Source organism: Aquarana catesbeiana, linkage group LG03 (genome assembly GCF_042186555.1).
Source record: "Aquarana catesbeiana isolate 2022-GZ linkage group LG03, ASM4218655v1, whole genome shotgun sequence".
Classification (NCBI taxonomy): Eukaryota; Metazoa; Chordata; class Amphibia; order Anura; family Ranidae; genus Aquarana; species Aquarana catesbeiana.
The window spans coordinates 96,193,796-96,218,667 of record NC_133326.1 but is presented as its reverse complement, the minus strand read 5'-3'; the positions used below and the strand labels follow the sequence as shown (position 1 = coordinate 96,218,667).

The 24,872-nt window shown below is 42.3% G+C and overlaps 1 protein-coding gene across 6 annotated transcripts in view; it reads right to left on the bottom strand.

Annotated features, from left to right (window-relative positions):
* Window positions 1-21,159, bottom strand: part of TJP1 (tight junction protein 1) — a 730,896-nt gene extending 709,737 nt beyond the window's left edge. For all 6 annotated transcript variants that reach the window (XM_073618845.1, XM_073618846.1, XM_073618851.1 and 3 more), the window contains exon 1: window positions 20,996-21,159. In XM_073618845.1, coding sequence (XP_073474946.1) covers window positions 20,996-21,144 — 149 coding nt within the window. In that variant the 5' untranslated portion in view covers window positions 21,145-21,159. The remainder of the gene's footprint in view (window positions 1-20,995) is intronic.
* Between the last annotated feature and the right edge of the window lie 3,713 nt (window positions 21,160-24,872).

Here is a 24,872-nt window from a genome sequence, read left to right as displayed (position 1 = left end):
TTCTTCCCACAAATGGAGCTTTATTTGGTGGTATTTGATCACCAATGGGATTTACATTTTTTGCTAAACAAACTAAAAAAGACCAAATTTGTTTTTTTTGTAAGTTTTTCTTGGTTTCTATTATAAAACTTTGTTTTCTCCTTCACTGACGGGCACTGATGAGGCGGCACTGATGGGCACTGATGAGGCGGCACTGATGGGCACTGATGAGGCGACACTTATGAGTTGACACTGATAAGGTGGTACTGATGGGCACTGATGAGGAGACACTGATATTTAGAATTGATGGGCACTGATAGGTGGCACTGATATGCAGCACCGATGGGCACCGATAGGCCGCACTGATATGCAGCACTGATGGGGACTGATAGGCCGCAACTGATGGGCACTGATAGGCGGCACTGATGAGCACTGATAGGTGGCACTGATGGGCACTGACAGGCAGCACTGATGGGCACTGAAAGGCGGCACTGATTGGCACTGATAGGCAGCACTGATTGGCACTGACAGGTGGCACTGATGGACACTAATAGATGGCACTAATGATGAGGTACTGACAGGTGTTACTGATGGGCACTGATTGGCACTGTGATGGGCACTAATTGGCACTGATTGGCACTGTTATGGGCAATGATTGGCACTTTGATGGGCACTGACAGGCGTTTCTGATAAGGCACTGACTGACATCCTATGGGCACTGATTGGCATTGTTGGTGGCACATCTGATAGAGCTGTGCTGATAATCAATGTGCTGATTATCAGCACAGACCCCCCTCTGACAGGGAGAGTCGGCAATCCCTGGTTCACGCTGTGATCAGCTGTGATTGGTCACAGCTGATCACGTGGTAAGGAGCCTCCGTCCGAGTCTCCTTGCTACGATCGGAGATGTGGGCATGTGCTGGCATGTTATCCTGCAGGACGTCATATGACACCCAGTCATGATAACTGAACCACCGCCTGGCTGTCATCCTGCTATAGGCCGGGTGGGAAGTGATTAAACCTGTCATTTACAGTTTGGCAAAATTTAATAAAAGCAGTATTAAACTCAAACACAAACATTTATTATATTGCAGCTTACCAATTCTTAGATGTGATGGCTGCATTTTCTTCCTTTTTTAGGCTTTCTTTCTTCTATTTTCATCTGTTGATCCGGCCAGCAAGTCTGTTGTTTTTCAAAAGCATAAGCTCTCCAGCAGAATGTATCAGTTTACATGGTTAAGACAAACCACTTAACACTGGCAGGGGTGAGTTAAATGATCACATTTTGCTTATTCATGTAAAGGGTTTGGCTCTAGTTTAATAATGTATCTATAGCTGCTAATGCATTTAACACTACAATCCCCTACCCCCACCCCCACCCCCCCCCGACAGGAAATGCTGCTGCTGCTGTTTGATGTGCCTTCTTTTCTCATTCATCCAGAGTTGTGTTCCACTAATACAGGTGGAGTGTTACTGGCCAAATCACCATGTGAAAACAGTGGGGAAGAAGAAGCCAAAGAAAAAAAATGATGCAGCCACCACATCTAATAATTGGTAAGCTGCAATATATTCCATTTTTGGTTTTGAAATTAATACTGATTTAAAATTTTCTGAATATTTTGAAGGAGAATTTTACCTCCACATATCGAATTTTGGATAGGGATTCCACTCCTGTCTTCAGACAGCAAATTACCAATCTTCTGGACACAGGTGTGGAGATGGGGGTTTTTGACAGAAAAGTAGCAGAGCATCATATGGTCAATTCACCTATAGTCCCTATTTTCCATCACATGCCCAAACTTCACAAGAATATAATTCCAGTACAAGGTAGACCAATAGTGGCAGGTATTGGTTCCCTTTTTGAGCATTTGGGTCATTGGTTAGACTAGTATCTTCAACCATTGGTTGTAAGGTTACCTGGCTATATCAAAGACACTACATCAGTACTGACATCTTTAGAGGAAGTGGTGTGGAAGGAGGAGTACCAGTGGCTTACCATGGATGTGTAGTCACTATATTCCTGTATTTCACACAACCTTGCAATCAAAGCCCTTGAATATCATGTTACATGTTACAGTACTTATGACACTAGTATTAGAGAGTTCATAATTATGGCAGTTTAATTTCTTCTCAGCCGCAATCATTTCATGTTCGATCGAGTTTTCCATCTGCAATGTAGGGTGGCCTCGATGGGGGCCCGTTTTTCACCATCCCTGGCGAACCTGTACATAGGCTGGTGGGAAGAGAGTTTCCTCTTCTCCGGACACAACCCATGTGCAGGTTCTATAGTTAGTTAGGGTCGCTAATTGTATGGGATAGTTCCCTTATGGACTGTGTTACCCTTGTATCCCTGGTTAGGTATGGGCCGAACACCCCCCTGTTCGGTTCGCACCAGAACATGCGAACAGGAAAAAAGTTTGTTCGAACACGCGAACACCGTTAAAGTCTATGGGACACGAACATGAATAATCAAAAGTGCTAATTTTAAAGGCTTATATGCAAGTTATTGTCATAAAAAGTGTTTGGGGGCCCAGGTCCTGCCCCAGGGAACATGGATCAATGCAAAAAAAAGTTTAAAAAAAAATTTTTTTTAGGAGCAGTGATTTTAATAATGCTTAAAGTCAAACAATAAAAGTGTAATATCCCTTTAAATTTCGTAGCTGGGGGGTGTCTATAGTATGCCTGTAAAGGGGCGCATGTTTCCCGTGTTTAGAACAGTCTGACAGCAAAATGACATTTCAAAGGAAAAAAAGTCATTAAAAACTACTCGCGGCTATTGCATTGCCGGTCTGACAATACACATAAAAGTTCATTGATAAAAACGGCATGGGAATTCCCCACAGGGGAACCCCGAACCAAAATTTAAAAAAAAAATGACGTGGGGGTCCCCCTAAATTCCATACCAGGCCCTTCAGGTCTGGTATGAATATTAAGGGGAACCCCGGCCAAAATTTTTTAAAAAAATGACATGGGGGTCCCCCTAAATTCCATACCAGACCCTTCAGGTCTGGTATGGATTTTAAGGGGAACCCCACGCCAAAATTGAAAAAAAAACGGTGTGGGGTCCCCCCAAAAATCCATACCAGACCCTTATCCGAGCACGCAACCTGGCAGGCCGCAGGAAAAAAGGGGGGAACGCCCCCTCCCTCCTGAACTGTACCAGGCCACATGCCCTCAACATTGGGAGTGTGCTTTGGGGTAGCCCCCCAAAACACCTTGTCCCCATGTTGATGAGGACAAGGGCCTCATCCCCACAACCCTGGCCGGTGGTTGTGGGGGTCTGCGGGCGGGGGGCTTATCGGAATCTGGAAGCCCCCTTTAACAAGGGGACCCCCAGATCCCGCCCCCCCTGTGTGAAATGGTAAGAGGGTACAAAAGTTCCCCTACCATTTCACTAAAAAACTGTCAAAAATGTTAAAAATGACAAGAGACAGTTTTTGACAATTGCTTTATTTAAATGCTTCTTCTTTCTTCTATCTTCCTTCATCTTCTTCTTCTGGTTCTTCTGGCTCTTCTGGTTCTTCCTCTGGTGTTCTCGTCCAGCATCTCCTCCGCGGCGTCTTCTATCTTCTTCTCCTCGAGCCACTCCGCAGCCATGGCATGGGGGGAGGCTCCCGCTCTTCTCTTCATCTTCTTCTCTTCTTCATCTTCTTCTCTTCTTCTCTTCTTCTCTTCTTCATCGGGCCGCTCCGCATCCATGCTGGCATGGTGGGAAGCTCCCGCTGTGTGACGCATCTCCTCTTCTGACGCACAGTGACTTGACGGGACTTCCCTGTGACGTCACGGGGAATGCCACAGGGAAGTCCCGTCATGTCCCGTGCGTCAGAGGGGGCGGGGTCCCGGGTGCCCCCGCCCCCCGTTATTTAAGAACCGTCAGAAGAGAAGACGCGTCACACAGCGGGAGCCTCCCACCATGCCAGCATGGATGCGGAGCGGCCCGGAGAAGAAGATGAAGAAGAGAAGACGATGAAAAAGATGAAGAAGAGAAGAAGATGCCATGGGTGCGGAGCGGCCCGAGGAGAAGAAGATAGAAGATGCCGCGGAGGAGATGCTGGACAAGAACACCGTAGGAAGAACCAGAAGAGCCAGAAGAACCAGAAGAAGAAGATGAAGGAAGATAGAAGAAAGAAGAAGCATTTAAATAAAGGAATTGTCAAAAACTGTCTCTTGTCATTTTTAACATTTTTGACAGTTTTTTAGTGAAATGGTAGGGGTACCCCCTTACCATTTCACACAGGGGGGCCGGGATCTGGGATCCCCTTGTTAAAGGGGGCTTCCAGATTCTGATAAGCCTCCCGCCCGCAGACCCCCACAACCACCGGCCAGGGTTGTGGGGATGAGGCCCTTGTCCTCATCAACATGGGGACAAGGTGTTTTGGGGGGCTACCCCAAAGCACCCTCCCAATGTTGAGGGCATGTGGCCTGGTACGGTTCAGGAGGGGGGGCGCTCTCTCGTCCCCCCCTCTTTTCCTGGGGCCTGCCAGGTTGCGTGCTCGGATAAGAGTCTGGTATGTATTTTTGGGGGGACCCCACGCCGTTTTTTTTAAAAAAATTTGGTGCGGGGTTCCCCTTAAAATCCATACCAGACCTGAAGGGTCTGGTATGGAATTTAGGGGGACCCCCACGTCATTTTTTTTTTTTTATTTTGGCCGGGGTTCCCCTTAATATCCATACCAGGCCTGAAGGGTCTGGTATGGAATTTAGGGGACCCCCACGTCATTTTTTTTTAAATTTTGGTTCGGGGTTCCCCTGTGGGGAATTCCAATGCCGTTTTAATCAATGAACTTTTATGTGTATTGTCGGACCGGCAATGCAATAGCCGCGAGTAGTTTTAAATGACTTTTTTTCCTTTGAAATGTCATTTTGCTGTCAGACTGTTCTAAACATGGGAAACATGCGCCCCTTTACAGGCATACTATAGACACCCCCCAGCTACGAAATTTAAAGGGATATTACACTTTTATTGTTTGACTTTAAGCATTATTAAAATCACTGCTCCTGAAAAAACGGCCATTTTTAAAACTTTTTTTTGCATCGATCCATGTCCCCTGGGGCAGGACCCAGGTCCCCAAACACTTTTTATGACAATAACTTGCATATAAGCCTTTAAAATTAGCACTTTTGATTTCCCCCATAGACTTTTAAAGTGTGTTCCCCGGCATTCGAATTTGCCGCGAACACCCCAAATTGTTCGGCGAACTTGCAAACAGCCGATGTTCGAGTCGAACATGAGTTCGACTCGAACTCGAAGCTCATCCCTATCCCTGGCGAACAAAAACCATCTTGGAATTTAGCTTTGATAGTCATAGGATGCCAATAATTTTTTAGATCTTACTTTTATTAATATTCTTTATTTATACCCAAAGGAGGAACAAGTAATACATTCCATATCATAAATTGCATACATACATAGTTAATTTATTATCAGCTCTCAATTTAGGTAGAGTTTTCACATTTCTCCACTTATGCCTTCAATATATGCATATTAAACTTTATAGACTCACAAGTTTTGATGTATTGCTCTTTTCTATCCTGGGCCGAGAGCACTAGGTCTTCTATGGCCCCCACATTTCTGACCCTATTAAGCCACACTGCAATCGAAGGTGGCTTAGGGTCTTTCCAACATCAGGCAATACACGCCTTGGCCTCGTTAACTAGATGACATAAGACCAAGTTTTTATATGTCTGTAATGGTATTTGTGAAAGGTACAGCAGGAAGAAGGCAGGATCGTCCGGTATTGGGCAAGTTGTAAATTTTTGGGAAATTCTTTGTACCTCCAGCCAATATTGTCTGATCTTAGGGCATGTCCAGAATATATGCAGCAAGGTCCCCGTCCCTTGCTGCATCGCCAACAGTGATCCGAAGCTTCAGGAAAGAACCTACGGAGCCTTGACGGGGTGTAATACCACCTCGTCAATAGCTTGTAATTTGACTCCTGAGTTTGAGTACAAATTGATGAGTTCAACGAAAGATATATTATCCTCTGTCGTTGAGCTGGGTTAAAGGTCTTATTAAGGTCCCTTGCCCACTTTCCAATTCCTGGAATCTCAAAGTTATCTGGGGGGGGCAATTAACATTGTGTATATCTTAGATATCGTTCGGGGGACAGGCTCTTTCTCTTCACAGTATAGTTCGAACCTTGTCGGTTCTCGTCTAAATTTTATTGCTGGTCCTAGTGATTCAAAAAAATGACGGAGTTGTAAACCCTGCCAGAACTGTATTTCAAATCAGCCCCCCAGTTACGTCATTGAGGCAACTGTAGGCCACGAATCAGAATACAAAAAATGTGATACCTGAGTGTAGCCCCTCTCCCGAAGTCCCTGAAACGTCCCTAACTCCATCCTTGGCCCAAAACTTGGGTTGCTCAGTATTGGAAACAGTGGGGATTGTATTGAGGAATATTTGGGGTTCTGACAAATTTTAAAGCCTATTCGCATTGTCGGACCTATAAGAGGATGTTTTTTAAGGGAGACCGGTAGTGTAGCATAGCACCAAATCGCTCTGCGCAGGGGTACCAGGCTAAACTCTTGTTCTAATTCTGTCCACAGTTTAAATTCTGTGTGTCTGCACCAGTCAATAAGCCTGCCGGCATGAACTGCTTGGTGGTATTTAGATACGTTTGGGACTGCTAAGCCGCCATAGAGTTTAGGTATCATACAGCTTCTACTAATCCTAGGTCGCTTATTTGCCCATATAAATTTAGTGAAGAGTGTATCTACTTGATGAAAAAAGGCAGTTGGAATATCTATCGGTAAGGCCTGAAGTAAATACAAACATTTTGGTAAAATGCTCATTTTGATAATGTTACAATGGCCAAACCATGAATGAAATCCATGTTGCCATTTATCCAATAGAGAGTGAACTGCCTTATATAACAGAGGGAAATTTACTTTAAAGGTCTTCTCTATTCTTGATGGAATGTATGTGCCCAGGTATTTTAGCGCTGTCCCTACCCATTTAAAGTTAAAGTTAGGTTGTATGGTTTTCTGAACCACTAAGGGAAGGGCCACGCCCATCGCCTCTGATTTCTCAAAATGCTCCATATCCTTCAACTTCCTTCATCAGATTCGGCGGTGAAACGTGTGGGCTAGACAGAGAAAACAACAGGTGGTCTGCGTAAGCTAAAATTTTGTAATTACGATCCCCTATTTGCAGTCCCTGGATGTCTGAATTTTGCCTAATTTTATTCAGTAATAGTTCTAGAGATAGGGTGAACAACATGTGGGAAAGTGGGCATCTCTGGCGCGTTTCATTTGAGATTTTAATCGGCTCCGAATATACCCCATTTACTTTAACCAGGGCTTGAGGGGAGGCATATACCCCGGCAATCCATTTTAGCATATGCTCTCCCAGTCCCATGTGCCTCAGCAACTCAAACATAAAGCGCCAACTGACCCTGTCAAATGCTTTTTCTGCATCGGTGCTCAAAAAGATGGAGGGAGTTTTTGTTTTATTGGCATAGTGGACCAGGTTGAGTACCTTAATGGTATTATCCCTCGCTTCACGAGTGGGGATAAACCCAACCTGGTCCAGATGTACCAATTGGTTCAATAGCGGCTGAAGATGAGAGGCAAGCAGTTTGGTAAAAAGCTCTAGGTCTACATTTAACAATGAAATTGGGCGGTAGCTCCCGCACTCCGCAGGATCTTTCCCTTCTTTTGGAATTACCGAGATATGCGCCATAAGTGCATCCAGAGGGAGAGTGGTAGCCCGACCAATTACATTGAATGCCTTTGTCATATATGTACCCAATAATGGATAAAAGTTCTTATGCTGCATACACACGAGTGGACTTTTTGACTGGACTGGTCCGACGGACCGAGTCCGGCGGACAATTCGACCGTGTGTGGGCTTCATCGGACCTGCAGTGGACTTTTTCAGTCGAAAATCTGATAGACTTTAGATTTGGAACGTGCTTCAAATATTTCCGACGGACTCGAGTCCGGTCCAAAAATCCGCTCGTCTGTATGCTAGTCCGATGGACAAAATCCGACGCTGGGCTATCAACTTCCTTATTTTAGTCCGGTCATATGTCATCACGTACGAATCCGTCGGACTTTGGTGTGATCGTGTGTAGGCAAGTCCGGTCGTTACAAAGTCCGTTGAAAGTCCATCGTAACTCCGTCGAAAGTCCATCGGAAAGACCGTCGGACCTTTGTTGTCGAAAAGTCCGACCGTGTGTATGCGGCATTATAGTATTGGATTGTGAATCCATCTGGACCTGGCGCCTTCCCAGGTTTGACTGTTTTTATCACTGCGCTTAATTCCTCGATCGATATGGGGGCTTCCAAGCTATTACGGTCCGGAGATGACAACCTGGGGAGGCGTGCTGAGTGCTGAGGAGAGATATTCCTCCATAGTGTCCCGGGGGAAGGGTTATGGTGTCAGATTATAGTCAGATTATAGAGAGAAGAATAGTACTCTCTAAACCTCTGAGCTATCTCTTTAGGTAGGGAAATCAACTGTCAATTCTCACCCTTTATATGGGGTACATATGCTGTCCTTCCCTTCTCCTTAAGCTTCCCTGCCAACACTTTACTACATTTATCTCCCAGTTCATACGTTAGTTTCCTTCCTGACTGTATTGCTGCTTTCGCTTTATACCAGAGTAGATCAGTCATTTGTCTCCTCAGATGTGCCAGCTCCTTCCCTATAAGCGATGTCTGTACTTTCTTATGTGACTCAAAGATCTGAATTTCTTCTGCCAGTTTTACTATCTGCGCCTCTCGAGCTTTCTTTAATTGGGAACCATATTTGATCAATACTCCTCTCATCACTACCTTATGTGCCTTCCATATCATGCCCGGGTCACTCCCCAGGGTGTCGTTTGTCCGAAAATGTGTTTCAAATTCTTTTGCTACATCCTCCCGAATTTCAGGGGTCTGCAGCAGACTTTCGTTCAGACGCCAACACCACTCTGGGGAGGGAGCCGAGCCTGACTGGGAGATCTGGAGAGTTATTGGTGCGTGATTTGACCATGTTATATTTCCTATAGACACTTTGCATACCGGCGCAAGTAAATAGTGTGGCACCAGGAAAAGATCTATGCGGGAGTACAGTTTATGTGGGTTGGAGAAGAACGTATAATCTCTCTCTCCTGCGTGTAACAACCGCCATACATCTACCAATTGCATCTCCTGCAACTTCCGCACGATACCCCTCCTGGTGCCCCCTGTGATGGAGGAAAGCCCGGTGATGTATCTATTCTGGGGTCCAGAGGTATATTGAAATCCCCACCGAGGATCATTTTCCCTTCTGCAAATTCTGCTAATTTTGTCAAAGTTTTACTTATAAAAGTATCTTGATGCACATTTGGTACATATACGGTGGCCAATGTAACCTTCACACCCCCAATATGTCCCTTTAAAAATAAGAAGCATCCATTTGCATCCACCCGTTTATCCGTAAGAGACCAGGGTATCCAGTTGGAAATCAAAATGGACACCCCTTTAGACTTAGATATTTGATTATGTGCGTGGTATGCACAGGGGAAAAATCTATTACTTAGATCTTACTTTAACAGGCTGTGCAGCTCAGGGCTTGGTTACAGCTTGCACCTATTGTAAGGCATGTGCAGGCAATGCCTTACTTCTGGCTGCTAGTTGCCATCCTGCACATACCAAACGATCCATTCTGATGGGGGAGTTCACCAGGGCCAGACATAACTGCTCTACTAAGAAAAGTTTTATAAGGAGTGCAATATTATAGCCTCACAACTTCACTCATGAGAGTATGACAAATGGAATATAGATACAGCAGCCCGCATGAAGAAAAGTAGAATTACCCTCTTGGAGAATGCTGGTCGTAAGAAGATCCTTAGTAATAGTAGTAAGAGTTCTAATGACAGGAAAACAATGTCAGTCACTTTTGTAACTGCCTTCTCCTTGGAATTTAATAAAATTAAAAACATTATAGATAAATATTTACCAATACTTTCCACGGATGGAGATTTGGCACCAATACTTAGGTCGGGCTGTAGATTATCAAACCGCCGTGCCAAAGCGCTAGAAGGCCTTTTGTCCCCAAGTTTGTTTGAGTCACAGCATTACAATTTGGTTGAACACTGTGGGCTTTTACATTTGTGGGAATAACACATGCCGTTTCTGTAGTAGACACTCTAGACAACACAAGACAGTAGTTTCATGTGTCACGATTCATGAATATATCAACTGTGGCACTAGCAATGTTGTATATGTTGTGGAATGCCATAAATGTAACAAACAATATGTGGGTTGCACCATGAGACCGCTGAGAACTCAAATCAGCAAATATTTTCATGATGCATCTTACAGCACTGACAAAGGCTTAGCCAATGTTTCTAAGCACTTTAAGCGTGAACATAACCGCAATATGGCATCCTTTTCGTATTCAGGCTTGGAAAGAGTTAAATTATCCTCACGAGGAGGGACATCCACTGTGCACTTCTTTCACGTGAAGTCTGGTTGATTTTCCACCTACAGACAAGGGTACCTGCAGGAATGAACCACCGCTATGATGTGGAGCTTTTTATGAAATAAGTTAAAAAAAGTCCTGGAGTTATGGGCATTGTATTATGCCCATTGCTTGTGATACACTTTGAATGTGTGCTATCTTTTATGTATAGTCTTTACATTTCACATCTTATGAATTTTTAAATCTATATTTTTTCATTAAAGATTCTCTCATAGAGCTTTCAATATATGTATTTTCTCACATGTCAAAATAGTCTTTGTATGTTTTGTATCTCATGTGTTGTATTATAGCTAAACTCTTCGCTTCTCACTTGTCATCTTCACATCTGTTGACAATTTGTAATCAATCAAAAATGTAACACATTGCTGATTGGAGAAGAGCAGTTACATATAGTAGGTGAGGTTGAAAAAAGACACAAGTCCATCAAGTCCAACCTTTGTGTGTGATTATATGTCAGTATTACATTGTATATCCCTGTATGTTGTGGTCGTTCAGGTGCTTATCTAATAGTTTCTTGTGTAGCGGGGACACATTTTTGATGTAACTTAATGTTAATGTTATATCTTATTCTCTGGTGCCATCTAGCGGCCAAAGTACAAAAGGACTGGATCTTTAGTTTATTTTTACTGTTCAGGAGTTTGACATGGAAGTATTCTGTTTGTTTACATTTGGACATTAACTTGACCTACCCAGAATGCACAGTAACTCCCACAAACCTCAGGAAGCAGAACTGCATTGTGGGAAGCCTATAAAAAGGCTGGGAGCGGCCATCTTAGGTCTCTTGTTCCTGGGACGCGTGGCCTGCCAGCAGGGCTCTGTGGGTGTGTGTGTTCCACAGAGTTGCGGCCTACTCTGTGCGGAGCAGAACAGCAGCCAGCGATCCTGCCTTAGATCACAGCGTGCTGGAGCAGCAGAGTGATCGTTCCAGAGACCCTTGAAGGAGGTAACTGAGGACTCCTGGTCGTCTGTGAAGTAGTACAGCGTGGCAGTGTGGCCACAGCGAACGAACTGAGATACTGCGGAGGAAGAACCTGGCACACCAGAGAGGAGTCTCCTGACAGCATTGTCCTGGTTGGGTGAGAGGGCTGAGGCCCACAAGTTTCTTGACGCACTTTCATACATCAGTTTACACAAGACAGAGTTGCTCGGACCCATAGTCCCACAAGCAAAGTCAAGAGGATTCAACACTAAGTCACTGCATCAAAGTTAGTTATAGCTCTGCTGCATCAGGACTTTGCTTTATTTATCAGGTTACTTTGTTAAGGAATCATTAACTCTTGGATTATGAAATTACCTTGTTGCTAGCAGAAGAAAAGAAGATAAAGAAGGACTGTTAAGTAACACATAAGGCCTTGGGTTATTTTACTATATTAGGGTGGTGTGATATTACAGGAGGGAGCTCCCTAGTGTTGTATTATACTAAATCAAGTCAACATTTGTTTTGGTATAGCTTTAAGCGTGCAGGAAATAGGACAGTGCTTAGAGTGAGATACACTCACTCTGACGGTATCCTATTTACTTTGTTATACCTCTCATATATTACTCCAGACATTATACACCTGTATTGTACCTTTGTAAAGTTTAGTTGTCTGTCAGACTATGTTGGTCTGACAGTACAACCATTGTAGTTTAACCCTTTTAATACAACTACAGTAAATACGGTTATTATTTAAGTACAACTGTGTGAGTGTTGTTTTACTCTTCATCACCAGCCAAGAGGAGGGTAAGGTAACTACGAACAGGTATATTATATTGAGTATTGTGGACTTGTCTTTGTGATTTCGTTCTAACTGCACATTATTACACCACAGTTGTGTCAGGGGGACTGAGATATTCAAAGGGGTATAAAGCAGAGTACAGGCCCAAATAAATCAGCAGCTCCTTCGGGGGTCAGTGCTACACTTGAAACTATCAATGCCCCCCGCTGAGACCACAACCTGTGGAAGGGAATTCCACATCCTTGCCGCTCTTACAGCAAAGAACCCTCTATGTAGTTTAAGGTTAAACCTCTTTTCTTCTAATTTTAATGAGTGGCCACGAGCCTTGTTAAACTCCCTTCTGCGAAAAAGTTTTATCCTTATGGTGGGGTCACCAGTATGGTATTTGTATATTGAAATCATATCCCCTCTCAAGCGTCTCTTCTCCAGAGAGAATAAGTTCAGTGCTTGCAACCTTTCCTCTTAACTAATATCTTCCAGACCCTTTATTAGCTTTGTTGCCCTTCTTTGTATTTGCTCCATTTCCAGTACATCCTTCCTGAGGACTGGTGCCCAGAACTGGACAGCATACTCTAGGTGCGGCCAGACCAGAGTCTTGTAGAGTGGGAGAATTATCGCTTTATCCCTGGAGTTAATCCCCTTTTTAATGCATGCCAGTATTCTGTTTGCTTTGTTAACAGCAGCTTGGCATTGCATGCCATTGCTGAGCCTATCATCTACTAGGACCCCCAGGTCCTTTTCCATCCTAGATTCCCCTAGAGGTTCTCCCCCAGTAGTCATGTGACAGTTCTTTATGTATAAATGTTCATGCTTTTCAACAAATATATATGTGCTGTGAACAAGGCTTATTGCTGAAACTAGTCTGCTGCTGACTGTACTCACTGTGAAGGCTTTACAATAAATACGCTTAATTTTATGGAGTTGCCGGCTGCTTCTTTTTCTTGATGACTATTTGTATTCAGCTGAGCCTTTCCTTGTAGGCCATTAAACTTTCATCTATCTATGCTATTATCTCTATCTGGCACATAGCTCTGTTGGAAATTCTTCAGAATAATTTAAGATGCTTCAAAAAATTTCTTGAGTTTTGGTGCTGGATGAGTAGTTTCATCAAATTCTTTGTTGTTTTCGAAGTGCAAATATTTCATTATCAGGGAAAATTTGTACTTTGACATGACCGTGCCAAAGAATAGGGTGGCAAGTAATTTGTTAGTTGTCCAATACCACTTCTGCAGGGGTTTCCCCACCATTCCCTGAAAAATTATTAGGCCCAGAAATGTCCAAATGTCATCTTTGGTCACTTTTTCCCACTTTCTACTTCTTGAAAACTTCCGATACATAGTAGCTTGTTGCTCTTGGTACCGGTTTGTCTCCATAACTATTTTTTCAATAACCTCATCGGTCAATGAAATAGTTTTAGGTATGCCAAGGGGTTGTCATCTTCAACATCCACTTTCATACCAGGTGCTCCAGTAAATGGCAATCTTGGGGGCGCTACGTGATCTGTACCACAGTCAATAGAGCACCAAGTCCGCACATTACTGAGCTCATTCGCAGAATCTTTGCTGAAATCACTTTCTGTGTCTGATGACGAATTTCCTCACGAATCACTATCACTCAATTCTGCAAGTGATTCTGAATCGCTATCGCTGTTTTCAAGCAAGGCAACTGCTTTTGATGTAGAGGCACACTTTTTGGGTGCCATGGATGTTCTCCAGAAAGAACAGTAAAACTGCAGGCAGGGCATTGGACAAAGCACTGGGGTCAAACTGAGGTCAAATGATTTGATACAGTAATGTAATCCAATAAGATTACAATGTATTGTGTGTATGTTGTGTTTTATAATTTTTGAATTTTCCGCCGGTTCCACCCCCCTGCGTTGCGATGCTCACAGGTAATGGAGGCGGAACACACAGAGCATCCGGTGGAAGATCCGGTCACAGGACACAGCGAGAGTACATTGCGGGATCGTGGGGACAAGGTAAGTAACCTCTTCCAGGATCCTGCGATGCAATCCCAAGTGTGGCTCAGGGTTACCGCTAATGGTACTGAAATTTCACCCCGAGCCACACTCGGGAATACCACCAGGGAGGTCAACAGGTATTTTTGGTACTCGCCGAAAATGTTCTAACACTGAAAACAGAAAAAAAATGCAACCACCACATGTAAGAACTGGTAAGCTGCAATATTTTACATTTTTGTGCTTGGATTTGTTTATCCTTTAACAATGTTGTCAACAATGCATTATGTTATAATGGTGGGGCTGGGGTAGATGTCCTCATTGCTAATTTATTAAAATAACACGGTTTATGTAAGAGGTTAGGTGATGAGAGGGTGATCTATAAATGGATATCACTATATGAGATGAATAATTAACTATTTAGGTGTTCTAATTTATAATGCCAGCGGCTATTCCAACTTTATAGAAAGCTTTTATGCTATGCCTAAAGTACATGAACACCGAAATAGTCTCCAAATGATGTTTTGGCTGGGCTTAGTTTCCACCTAATTAAGCGTGTATTATTTAGCTTTGAAAAGGGCTTGAGATACAAGAAACAGACACAGCATGTAATCTGTGCATTCTAAGTATAACATTGATGGAACTGAAACCAAAAGGGAACAGAATGCATTGCTAATTTGTGATTAGAGAAGTTTACATGATGCTCTAGACCTTCTGCAAGGGTTGAAGCCAAACACTTCATCAGAGGTTAGTCATCTTCATTTATCATCTTCCTGAAGGGAAGTACATGGCAGAACCTTTCAAATGCTAGCATCAAGATATTGACTTTGTAGTGAGAAAAACTGCTGTTTAATGATTTTGCTGTGAAACCCTAGTTAATCATCAAGGCTTTCCTAAAACCTCAAAGGAGGGCTGGAATCATAAAGAACGGTTTGTGCCCCAATTTTAAGTGAAAAATGGACTGAAAATGTGTTTACAGTTTTTTATAGCTGGATGATTATGCTTTTGCTGCAGCACAATAATTAGTGCTTTCCTGTTTGTTTCAAAACAATGTGCGGTCGAATGGTTTTACTTTTTGCTAATTAAGTATAACTTTCAGAAGTTTTCTGTATCCTATTCTATTATCATGGAAACGAAAAACCCTGGAGGTCAGGGGGCCTGCTGTCATTCGTCGACCTCTCGCTGCAACTCCTGGCCAACAGCAGAAAGTGCAGCAGGTCTTGTGACTCTGGGCTGCCCAATGACATGTGCAGCTAAAATTCTTGTAGCAATAGAGGCAGAACATGGATATCACCAGCACATGTCTGTATGTCAGGGACATGCGGGGTCAGTGGCTGGTGAGGCACTGGATAGTATCAGAGCCAGATACACACAGGTTACATACACCGCGAACATTAGAGCAAGAGCAATAATTCTAACACTAGACCTCCTCTGTAACTCTAAACATGTAACCTGTAAAAAAATTTAAAGCGTCGCCTATGGAGATTTTTAAGTACCGATGTTTGGCGCCACTCCACGGGATGAGGGTCCCAAAGTCGGGATTGTCCCAGGAAATTCGAGACTGTTGGCAAGACTCCGTAGCACTGCTCCATCTACCTAAGGAGACACAGTATTACACTATTGGCTCTTTCATTATATATGTACTGCTGAGCCCGGGTTGAGTGGTCAAGACGCATAACACCGTTCCGGTCTGGAGTCCGGCTGGGACCGCAATATATCTGCCCTCTCTGCTTTGCATGTCTGGTAAGGGGACATTCCCTAAGGTTCGTTATCATTATCTGCTCCTTGGTGTTTGGTTCCTGGTCCTATTGAATCTGCACATAAGGGTCTGCCTTCTGGTAAGCAGTTCGCACTAATAGTTTTCTCAGCACCTGGTGGGATTTCCTTTCACATACCTTTGGGGTGATTAATACACGCTGACTGTCCAGTTATATCTGGTAAGCAGATTTTGGAAGTCTTTGTAGCTTTCACCCATTCACTTCTATTTTGCATGATTGCATGATACTCACTATATTGTCCGAGCTATTTAGCACAGGATTTTATATGATCACACATGATTTATGGCTGGTTGAGTGTCACTTTTTTTCTGGTTTGGAGTGTTGTTTATGTAAACAATATTACGCTATATTTTTGTCATATTTTTTTCGGACCATACTTGGTGGATCCACGGGACGAGGGCGTCCTTCCTGCTTCATCTGGATTGTTTATCTAAAAGGCCCAGGCTGGGTTTAAGCCACTCGCCCTTTTTTGGCTTACTTCTGGTAAGCGCAATACCTATTGGTGTGTTCCGCAAACTGTGTCCGTTATCACTGTTTCTTTTTGGATGAAGTTTATGTCACAAACCCATCTTTCTTCCTTTTGGATTTTAATTGGGACTATTTATTCTTTATATGAGACTTCACAGTCGGACTATTGTTCAAATCACTTTATAGCGCGTTTTTTTTCTCTTTTTTTGATTTATTTTGGTGGGCCACACTTATAACCGCAGCTTGTTTTTTCTTTTTCCAAGCGCAGTCTTTCTTTATTTTGTGAATTTTAAAGCGTGACATGTAAGACCCCTTTCACACTGGGGTGTTTTTTAGGCGCTTTTGGGCTAAAAATAGTGACTGTAAAGCGCCTGAAAAATGTCTCCCCTGCAGCCCCAATGCTTTCACACTGGGGCGGTGTGCTTGCAGGACGTTAGAAAACGTCCTGCAAGCAGCATCTTTTGGGCAGTGTATAAGTGCAAAATTAAAATATCTGATGAGCACCTTGAGAATGCATTGAGAATTGCTACTACAGCCATCAAACTAGATACTGATGTGTTTATTTTTCAGAAACAATGTCAAATATCACACTAGTTTTATGTTGCCCTCTTTTACTTTTATAATAAAAATACAAAAAAAAGTAGTTTTATTACTCAGATAGGCACATTATCTTTATCAGTGATCGTTAACTTGTGATCCGCCCGACTTTTTCTGCTCACCAGTTCTCCTTAATGTTAGTGTATTTTATGTGTGGCCCAAGACAATTCCTATTCTTCCAATGTGGCATAGGAAGGTCAAAAAGTTGGACACCCCTGGTTTAACTTGATTGATTACAAAAGGTTCAACATTTTATATTCCCCTGCAGGCAATGATTACTTGTTATCTTGCAGAAGAGGTTAAACAATCACAGCCATAAACAGAATGGGTCTCATTTATCATCAAAATAAGAATGTGTGTGTGAAATAAGATTTGACCATACTGCCTATTTTATTAACTATGCTAGCAGACAATGTTGGCATGAAAAGCCCTAATGGACAATTGTACCTTCCTAGGATATATATTAGTCACAGGATCAGGGCTAAAGGTGAGAATTTGTCCTAGTGACATGCATTCATTAAATGGGGGAATTTGATAAAGGAAAATTATACAAAGGTATAGTTAGGTTCACATTGGAGCGATGTGGCGTGCGATTTGACATGTCAAATTACATGCCAAATCAACAGCTATTGCCGGCAATGGCACCGTCTGAATCGGTGCGCCGCCGCATTTTCGGTGCTGCAACGATTCCCAAAAGTAGTTTCTGTACTACTTTTGACGACTTCGGTTTGGGATTTCCATAGACATCTGTGCAGCAACCCGCACAGATGTCTTTGAAATCGCCCCCGAAGTCAGGACTGACATCTGGGAATGAAATTGTGCGAGTTCAGCTGAACTCGCGCAATTTCATTCCCGCTGTCAGTGTGAACCTGAGCTAAAAGTTGGACTCTGAACAAAACTTTATTCCAGTTTTGAGTAGAGTGAGGAAGGATTTTCATGGCAAAGTCACTGGAACAACAATAGAGTATAAATCCCCCAATAGGCAACATTCGCGTGACAGCTGTCAAAGATGGCATTTCCCTTCACTTGTTGTGATTCTGGAACAGGTATCCTTCCCCATTTTCTCTCCAAGTCAGAACATGAAAGGAAAATGCTGATTTCTTTGTTACTATAAGCAACACAGGGGGAGATTTACTAAAACTGGAACACTCAGAATCTGGTGCAGCAGTGCATTGTAGCCAATTAGCTTCTAACTTCGCCTTACACACGATCAGAAATTCCATCAGAAAAACTTGGATAGTTTTTCCGACAGAATTCTACTCAAGCTTGCCTTGCATATACACGGTCAAAGAAAAGTTCTTCCTTTCGACCGTCAAGAACGCGGTGATGTACAACACTATGACGAGCCGAGAAAATTAAGTTCAATGCTTCCAAGCATGCGCCGAAATGTTTCCGAGCATGCGTGATTATTTGCGCCTCCGAATTGCATACAGACAAATGCATTTTCGGATAGGAACTTTTTCCGACCTAAAAATAGAGAACCTGCTCTCAATCTTTTGCTGGTTGGAATTCTGCCAGCAAAAGTCCGATGGAGCATACACACGGTCGGAATTTCTGACCAAAAGCTCACATCCGACTTTTGCTGGCAGAATTTTTGATCATGTGTATGGGGCATAAGACAATAAAACCTGGAAGCTGATTGGTTTCTATGCAGAGCTGCACCAGATTTTGCACTCTCCAGATTTGGTAAATTTTACCCAGACAGTCCTTCTTCTGGTTTCTATCATTAACTAACAAATGAAAGACAAAAACAAAACATTCCATAGCTCAACTCACTGAACAGTCTGCCAACCCACCAAATTAACCTGTCCAACAGTCTGCGTTAAAAACAGGGGTTTAGTTAGCACCCATTTGCAAACGCATGCGTAAGCTGCAAGGCCTCTAGCTGCACGGCACACTATCATTAGACCATAAACAAAATACCGTATTTATCGGCGTATAACACACACTTTTTTCCCCTTAAAATCAGGGGAAAATCGTGGGTGCGTGTTATACGCCGATCCCCCGCCGATTGTGAGCCTTTTGGCGGCTTTCGGCGGCTCTCGCCCTCTCTCGGCGGCTTTCGGCGGCTTTCGGCCATACTCGGCAGCTTTCGGCAGCTGTCGCAGTCCCGCGTGAGCCACCGAAAGCCGACGAGAATGGCCAAAAGCCGCCAAAAGGCTCACAATCGGCTGGGGATTGGCGTATAATGCCCGAAAGTGCCGAGAGGGGCCGAGACACACCGAGAATGGCCTAGAGTGGCCAAAAGGCGCCATTTTTAAACGGCAGTAGTCTGCAAATAACACAGGGGCAAGGCTGCAGATGGACACTGACAAGGCTGAAATGATGGATAAGGCTACAGATGGACACTGACACTGACAAGGCTGCAATGATGGACAAGGCTGCAGATGGACACTGACAAGGCTGCAATGATGGACAAGGCTACAGATGGACACTGACAAGGCCACACTGACACTGACGAGGCTAAATATGGACACTGACAAGGCTGCATTGATGGGCATTTAAATGTAAGTTTTTTTCCTTAAACTTCCCTCCTAAAAGTTTTTTTCCTTAAAATTCCCTCCTAAACTTTGGGTGCGTGTTATATGCCGGCGCGTGTTATATGCCGATAAATACAGTATGTCCCTCCATAATGCATATGGACACCACTTTCCCATAATAGCAAATTGTCCAAAAATGCTTAAAAAAGCCAGCATTTTTATGGTGGTATCTCAATCTACTCAAACAATCCATATATCTAACTATATGAAAAAAAAATATATACTATCATTATTTACAACCCAATAAAATTGTTCCAAATACATATCATAGAACATACATAAAAATCTATACTTAGGTGTTACAATCGTTAATAATACCACAGACATATGATATAACATTTCCATAAGTTTACCATCACCTCAAATGAGTTCAAATGAAACACAGACATCTACCGATTAAAGCAGACTTTTGATTGTAAGAAGACAGTTTTGTTTTTGTATGTTTTGCAGATATAATCTGCTTGCTTAGACCACATGAAAATATAACAATGGTATAATCTGTTGTGAGTATGTGGCAAACCATGCAGGTTCTCCCAAACCACCTTGGGTGGGGGTGTACAGAGGGGGACTTCAGAGGACATAAAAAGGCAGGGCAGATCATACCCTTCACATTGGAACTCCTACTATTATGCCTTGCCTCAAATGACCATGCAGAACTTTGAAAGGTTACCTACATATTTAGGATTTCTGGTAGCACCAAAAAAGTGAGTATGCTTGCCTGGACTTTGCACAGTCCCCCTGTGCCTGTATGGGTTTCCTCCAGGTACTCCAGTTTCCTCATACACTCCAAAGACATGCTGGTGGGTTAATTGTTCCTGTCTAAATTGTCCCTAGTATGTGTATGTATGAATGTGAGTTAGGGACCTTAGATTGTAAGCTCCTTGAGGGCAAGGACTGATGTGAATGTACAAAATATATATAAAGCGCTACGTAAATTGACGGCACTATATAAGTACCTGTAATAAATAATAAATAAATAATGTGTCCTTGTCTTATTTGGTGGTTCCAGTAAGTGCATCCTATGTACAATGAGCCACTAGAGGGCACTCTTGGTTCACACTGAAAGCCCCCCACATCCGCCTGCCATATGAAGCGATAGAGTCCCACAAACACAGATGCGTTCAGTACATTCCAAATACACTGGGAATTTTCAAAAAAACTCTAAATCCTGGTTGTTTGTACTAACACAGTGACACCCACTCTTGTACAACTCTCATGGTTTAACTGGATTTAGAGCCAAAACTTTCTAACAGTATTATCCCCCTGCTGGTGAAATCTGGCATTACATTTTAATCATAAAATGCAGTCATTCTCTTTGGGAATTGTAGTATCTTGCATGATCAAACTTTCATTATCTTTGAATGATTGCAAACAATAGCTCCATACACAGGGGTTATGGTTAATGAAGGCCCATCAATATTATTACAGGAAGAGGTTCCTCTCAAATAGAGAAATTTAATTTTTCTTGAAAGCACAAAGGGATATGAAAAAATTTGAACATTAACCTGTAATCCTCGAAAGGCTCCTGCATCTCATCTTCCCCAAAAGCATTCCATTCCATGTCATTGCTCTCGTTCTGTTTCTGTTCCTGCAGCTCGGAGGCAGGCTTCATCTTCTTCTCATCTGCCAGAAAGTCTTGTAAGCCTTTATGCATCTGATCTAGGGAAACAACAAGAATTGGCCGCTATAATCTGCAAAGCATCTACAGGGTTTGTGCTGTTTGATGTGCAGCCTACTCTAAAGACAGTACATTGTGCTGATTGCTTTGTGTTCAGCTGCTCAAGCTGTATAGGAGGGAAAAAAAAAAAAAAAAAACATCTCTTATGAAATCATTGTGACACCAGGGTAAATTAATGTCAGATTGAATATGAATACCCACGCGAGAGATGCGATTAAACAAAGTGAAATGCTTTATCTGAAAGATATTTTTATTTGAAGGCCTCAGAGTATACCACTAAAAGAATCTGAACAGGACAGAAAATCCCAAAGCAAGATGTGTCACAGCTGATGTTATGTCTCAGCCAGAGTCGGATTTTACATCCCAGAGAGTCTGCATATTAGGTGATCCTTTATTCTTAAAGGAAAATGCCTATATGAAATATTTCATGAAATGCGGGTCATCTTCACACAGTCAAGTCATTTTTTTGATGTGCCTATGAAAACAAATATTCAGTCCTCTAACAGTTAAATGTTAAATGTTTTTATTATTATTAAAACAATTACTTCATAAATAAATTGTTATATATATATATCTATATATAGATATATCTATATATAGATATATAGATATATCTATATATAGATATATCTATATATCTATATATAGATATATATCTATATATCTATATATAGATATATATCTATATATAGATATATATAGATATATATCTATATAGATATATAGATATATCTATATATATATATATTTATTTTTTTATTTTTTTTAATTATAAATAGAAGTGGATCTTCCCCTGCCATTTGGCATCCAACTAGTACTTGTGGGGCCGTCTTTATTTAAAAATAAAAAATTTAAAAGATAGCATTTTAAAGGTTGTTTTGCAATATACTGTATACTGGCTATCTGCCAATTCTGTCAATCCCCAGAAGGGCTGACATATATCAAATATTAAATAAAGAACATAAAAGCGAAAGCACAATTAGCATTTCCTTTGATTTTTGTTGAGAGTGTGCAAATATATAACCTTTGTCGGTACTTTGGGGAATTAAAGCTGAACTCCAAGAATGATCTTTTTTTTTTTTTTTTTTTTTTTTTTTAATTTCCATTGGTCCAGCTTTCTTACATTTAATCTTGATTGTGACATCATCCTCCCTCACCCAATGGGAGAACACCTTGTATTCATTGGAAAATCCCAAAAGCAAACATTTATTGTTTTGTAGCTTACCAATTGCTAGATGTGATGGCTGCATTCGTTTTTCTTTTTTTAGGTGTTATTTCTTTTATTTTCACCCAGTAATCTGGCCAGTAAGTCTGTTGTTTTTCAATAGAACACGTTCTCTTGCAAATGTATCAGTTAACAATGCTGAGAAAAATCATTTACACTGACAGGGGTGCATACAATGATCAGCTTTTATTTATTCTGGTAAAACCTTTATCCCAAAAGAAAAGAAAAAAACTGTTGCTGTAACTGTGGAGTTCATTTACTAAAACTGGTGAGTGCAAAATCTGGTGCAGCTGTGCATGGTAGCCAATCATCAACTTCAGCTTGTTCAATTAAGCTTTGACAAAAAAACTGGAATCTGATTGGTTTCAATGAAGAGCTGCACCAGATTTTGCACTCTCCAGTTTTAGTAAAGCAAGCCCTGTTTGTGTAATTGCAGTGTGAGTTGTGCCGTGTACACACGGACGGACTTTTCAGCATCAATTGTCCGACGGTCTTTTCGACGGACTTTCAACGTAATTACGACGGACTTCCGGACGACCGGACTTGCCCACACACGAACGGACTAAAGTCCGTTTGAAAGTCCGTTGCTATGAACGTGATGACGTACTAGGGGACTAGAATGAGGAAGTTCATAGCCAGTAGCCAATAGCTGCCCTTGTGTCCTTTTTTGTCCATCGGACTAGCATAAAGACGAACAGATTTTTCGACCGGACTCGAGTCCATCGGAAAGATTTGAAACATGTTCCAAATCTAAAGTCTGTCTGATTTTCGACAGAAAAAGTCCGCTGAAGGACCAGTGAAGCCCACACAAGGTCGGATTGTCCAACTGATTCGTTCCGTCGGACCAGTCTGGTCGAAAAGTCCGCCCGTGTGTACACGGCATAGGAGTTTGGCTTTCAATTTGTTAGTGTATCTAAATCTGCTAGTACATCTGACATCCCCTCCTCCCCAGACTGACAATGCTGCTGTCCAAAGAGGCCACTGTGCTCCTTCATCCAAAGTAGGGGAACTCTAATACAGGAGATGTGGTACTGGCCAGATCGTCAGAAGAAGATGGTGCAAACCATGTCCTAGATAATCTGATTCTCAATACATTGTAAGTTCTTAATGGTAGGATGCAGTAAATTGGTTAATACAAATCCAGAAATCTGTTAATTTTGCTAATATTGTAATATTAGTGTCATGCAGTGTTGCCCACATCTTTATAACTTACTTGTGATTTCTATGGTTACTGCAAGATGAAGAGCTCTTTCATGGACTTCATGACTACTTTATTTTGTATCTATGGAGACCGACGAGTGAGTCATTTGCTTCCAAATTTAACTTATATGGTACATATTTGCACAGCATTGGATTATCATTTTGAAAACCCAAACTTTCCTAAACTTCAGTAGGCATTAACTGTATTTGCTACATTGGCATTTTTATTATTATTATACAGGATTTATATAGCACCAACAGTTTGTGCAGCAAAATTCACCTTTACAAAATAAAGGGAGACAGTACAGTTATAATACAATTCAATACAAAGGGGTTCAGAGGGCCCTGTTTATGAGAGCTTTCAAACTTAAAGGGAAGGTCAATTGATACAAAAGGTCGTAATTGTGAGGGATGAGCTGATGGAGACAGTAAAAGTACAGTTTTTTTAAGTGGAATAGGCCTCCCTGAAAAGATGTGTTTTCAGGGATCAAATAATGGTGGACAGAGAAAGAGGTAGCCAAACAGATTTGGGTAAGGAATTCCAGAGGATGGGAGAGGCTCTGAAGAAGTCCTGAAGGCTGCTATGGGAAGAGGTGACCAGAGGACTAAAAAGTAGGAGGTCTTGGATGGAGCAAAGAGAATGATTTGGGTGATATATTGACATAAGGTTGGCGATGTAACTCAGGGAAGTGCGGTTGGCTTTGTATGTTGTGGTTTGCAGCTCCTGCCAGAGGAAGCACGGTGTCAGATATAGGGGTAGAAGTTAGATGGTGGAGGGCCAGGTTTAGAGAATATATCCCCATAAGATAGGAGAAGCAGAAGGGTGAGAGAGGTATTATTTGATATTTATGAAGGTGGAAATCCCAGCCTTCAGAAGGATCTGCACATGCTTTGACAGCTCACCCACTGCCACTTGTAAACACACAGCTTGCAGAAGAAGTCTTCTAATACTATGTCTTCTGCTGGGCTCTGTATTTTATGATGTCATCTGTCAGAGCCACACAGGAAGTGAGTAATGGATGACTTACTCTGTTGGATCTGTGTTAACAAGTAGTAATGAGCTAAGGCTTGGTCCAAAACCAGTTCAGCCCAAACTTGCAGGAAGCTGTCACATCATAGCAGACCACATACCCAATCTGCTACAGCTAGGGAATTCCCTGCCCCACATGTTGGTGACATTATTGACCTACTATGGCCACTTGGATATTTAATCTAATGACATCAGCCAGATGCCCCCCCGCCCCTTTGATACATGTGCCAGCAGCCTGCAATCATGTGA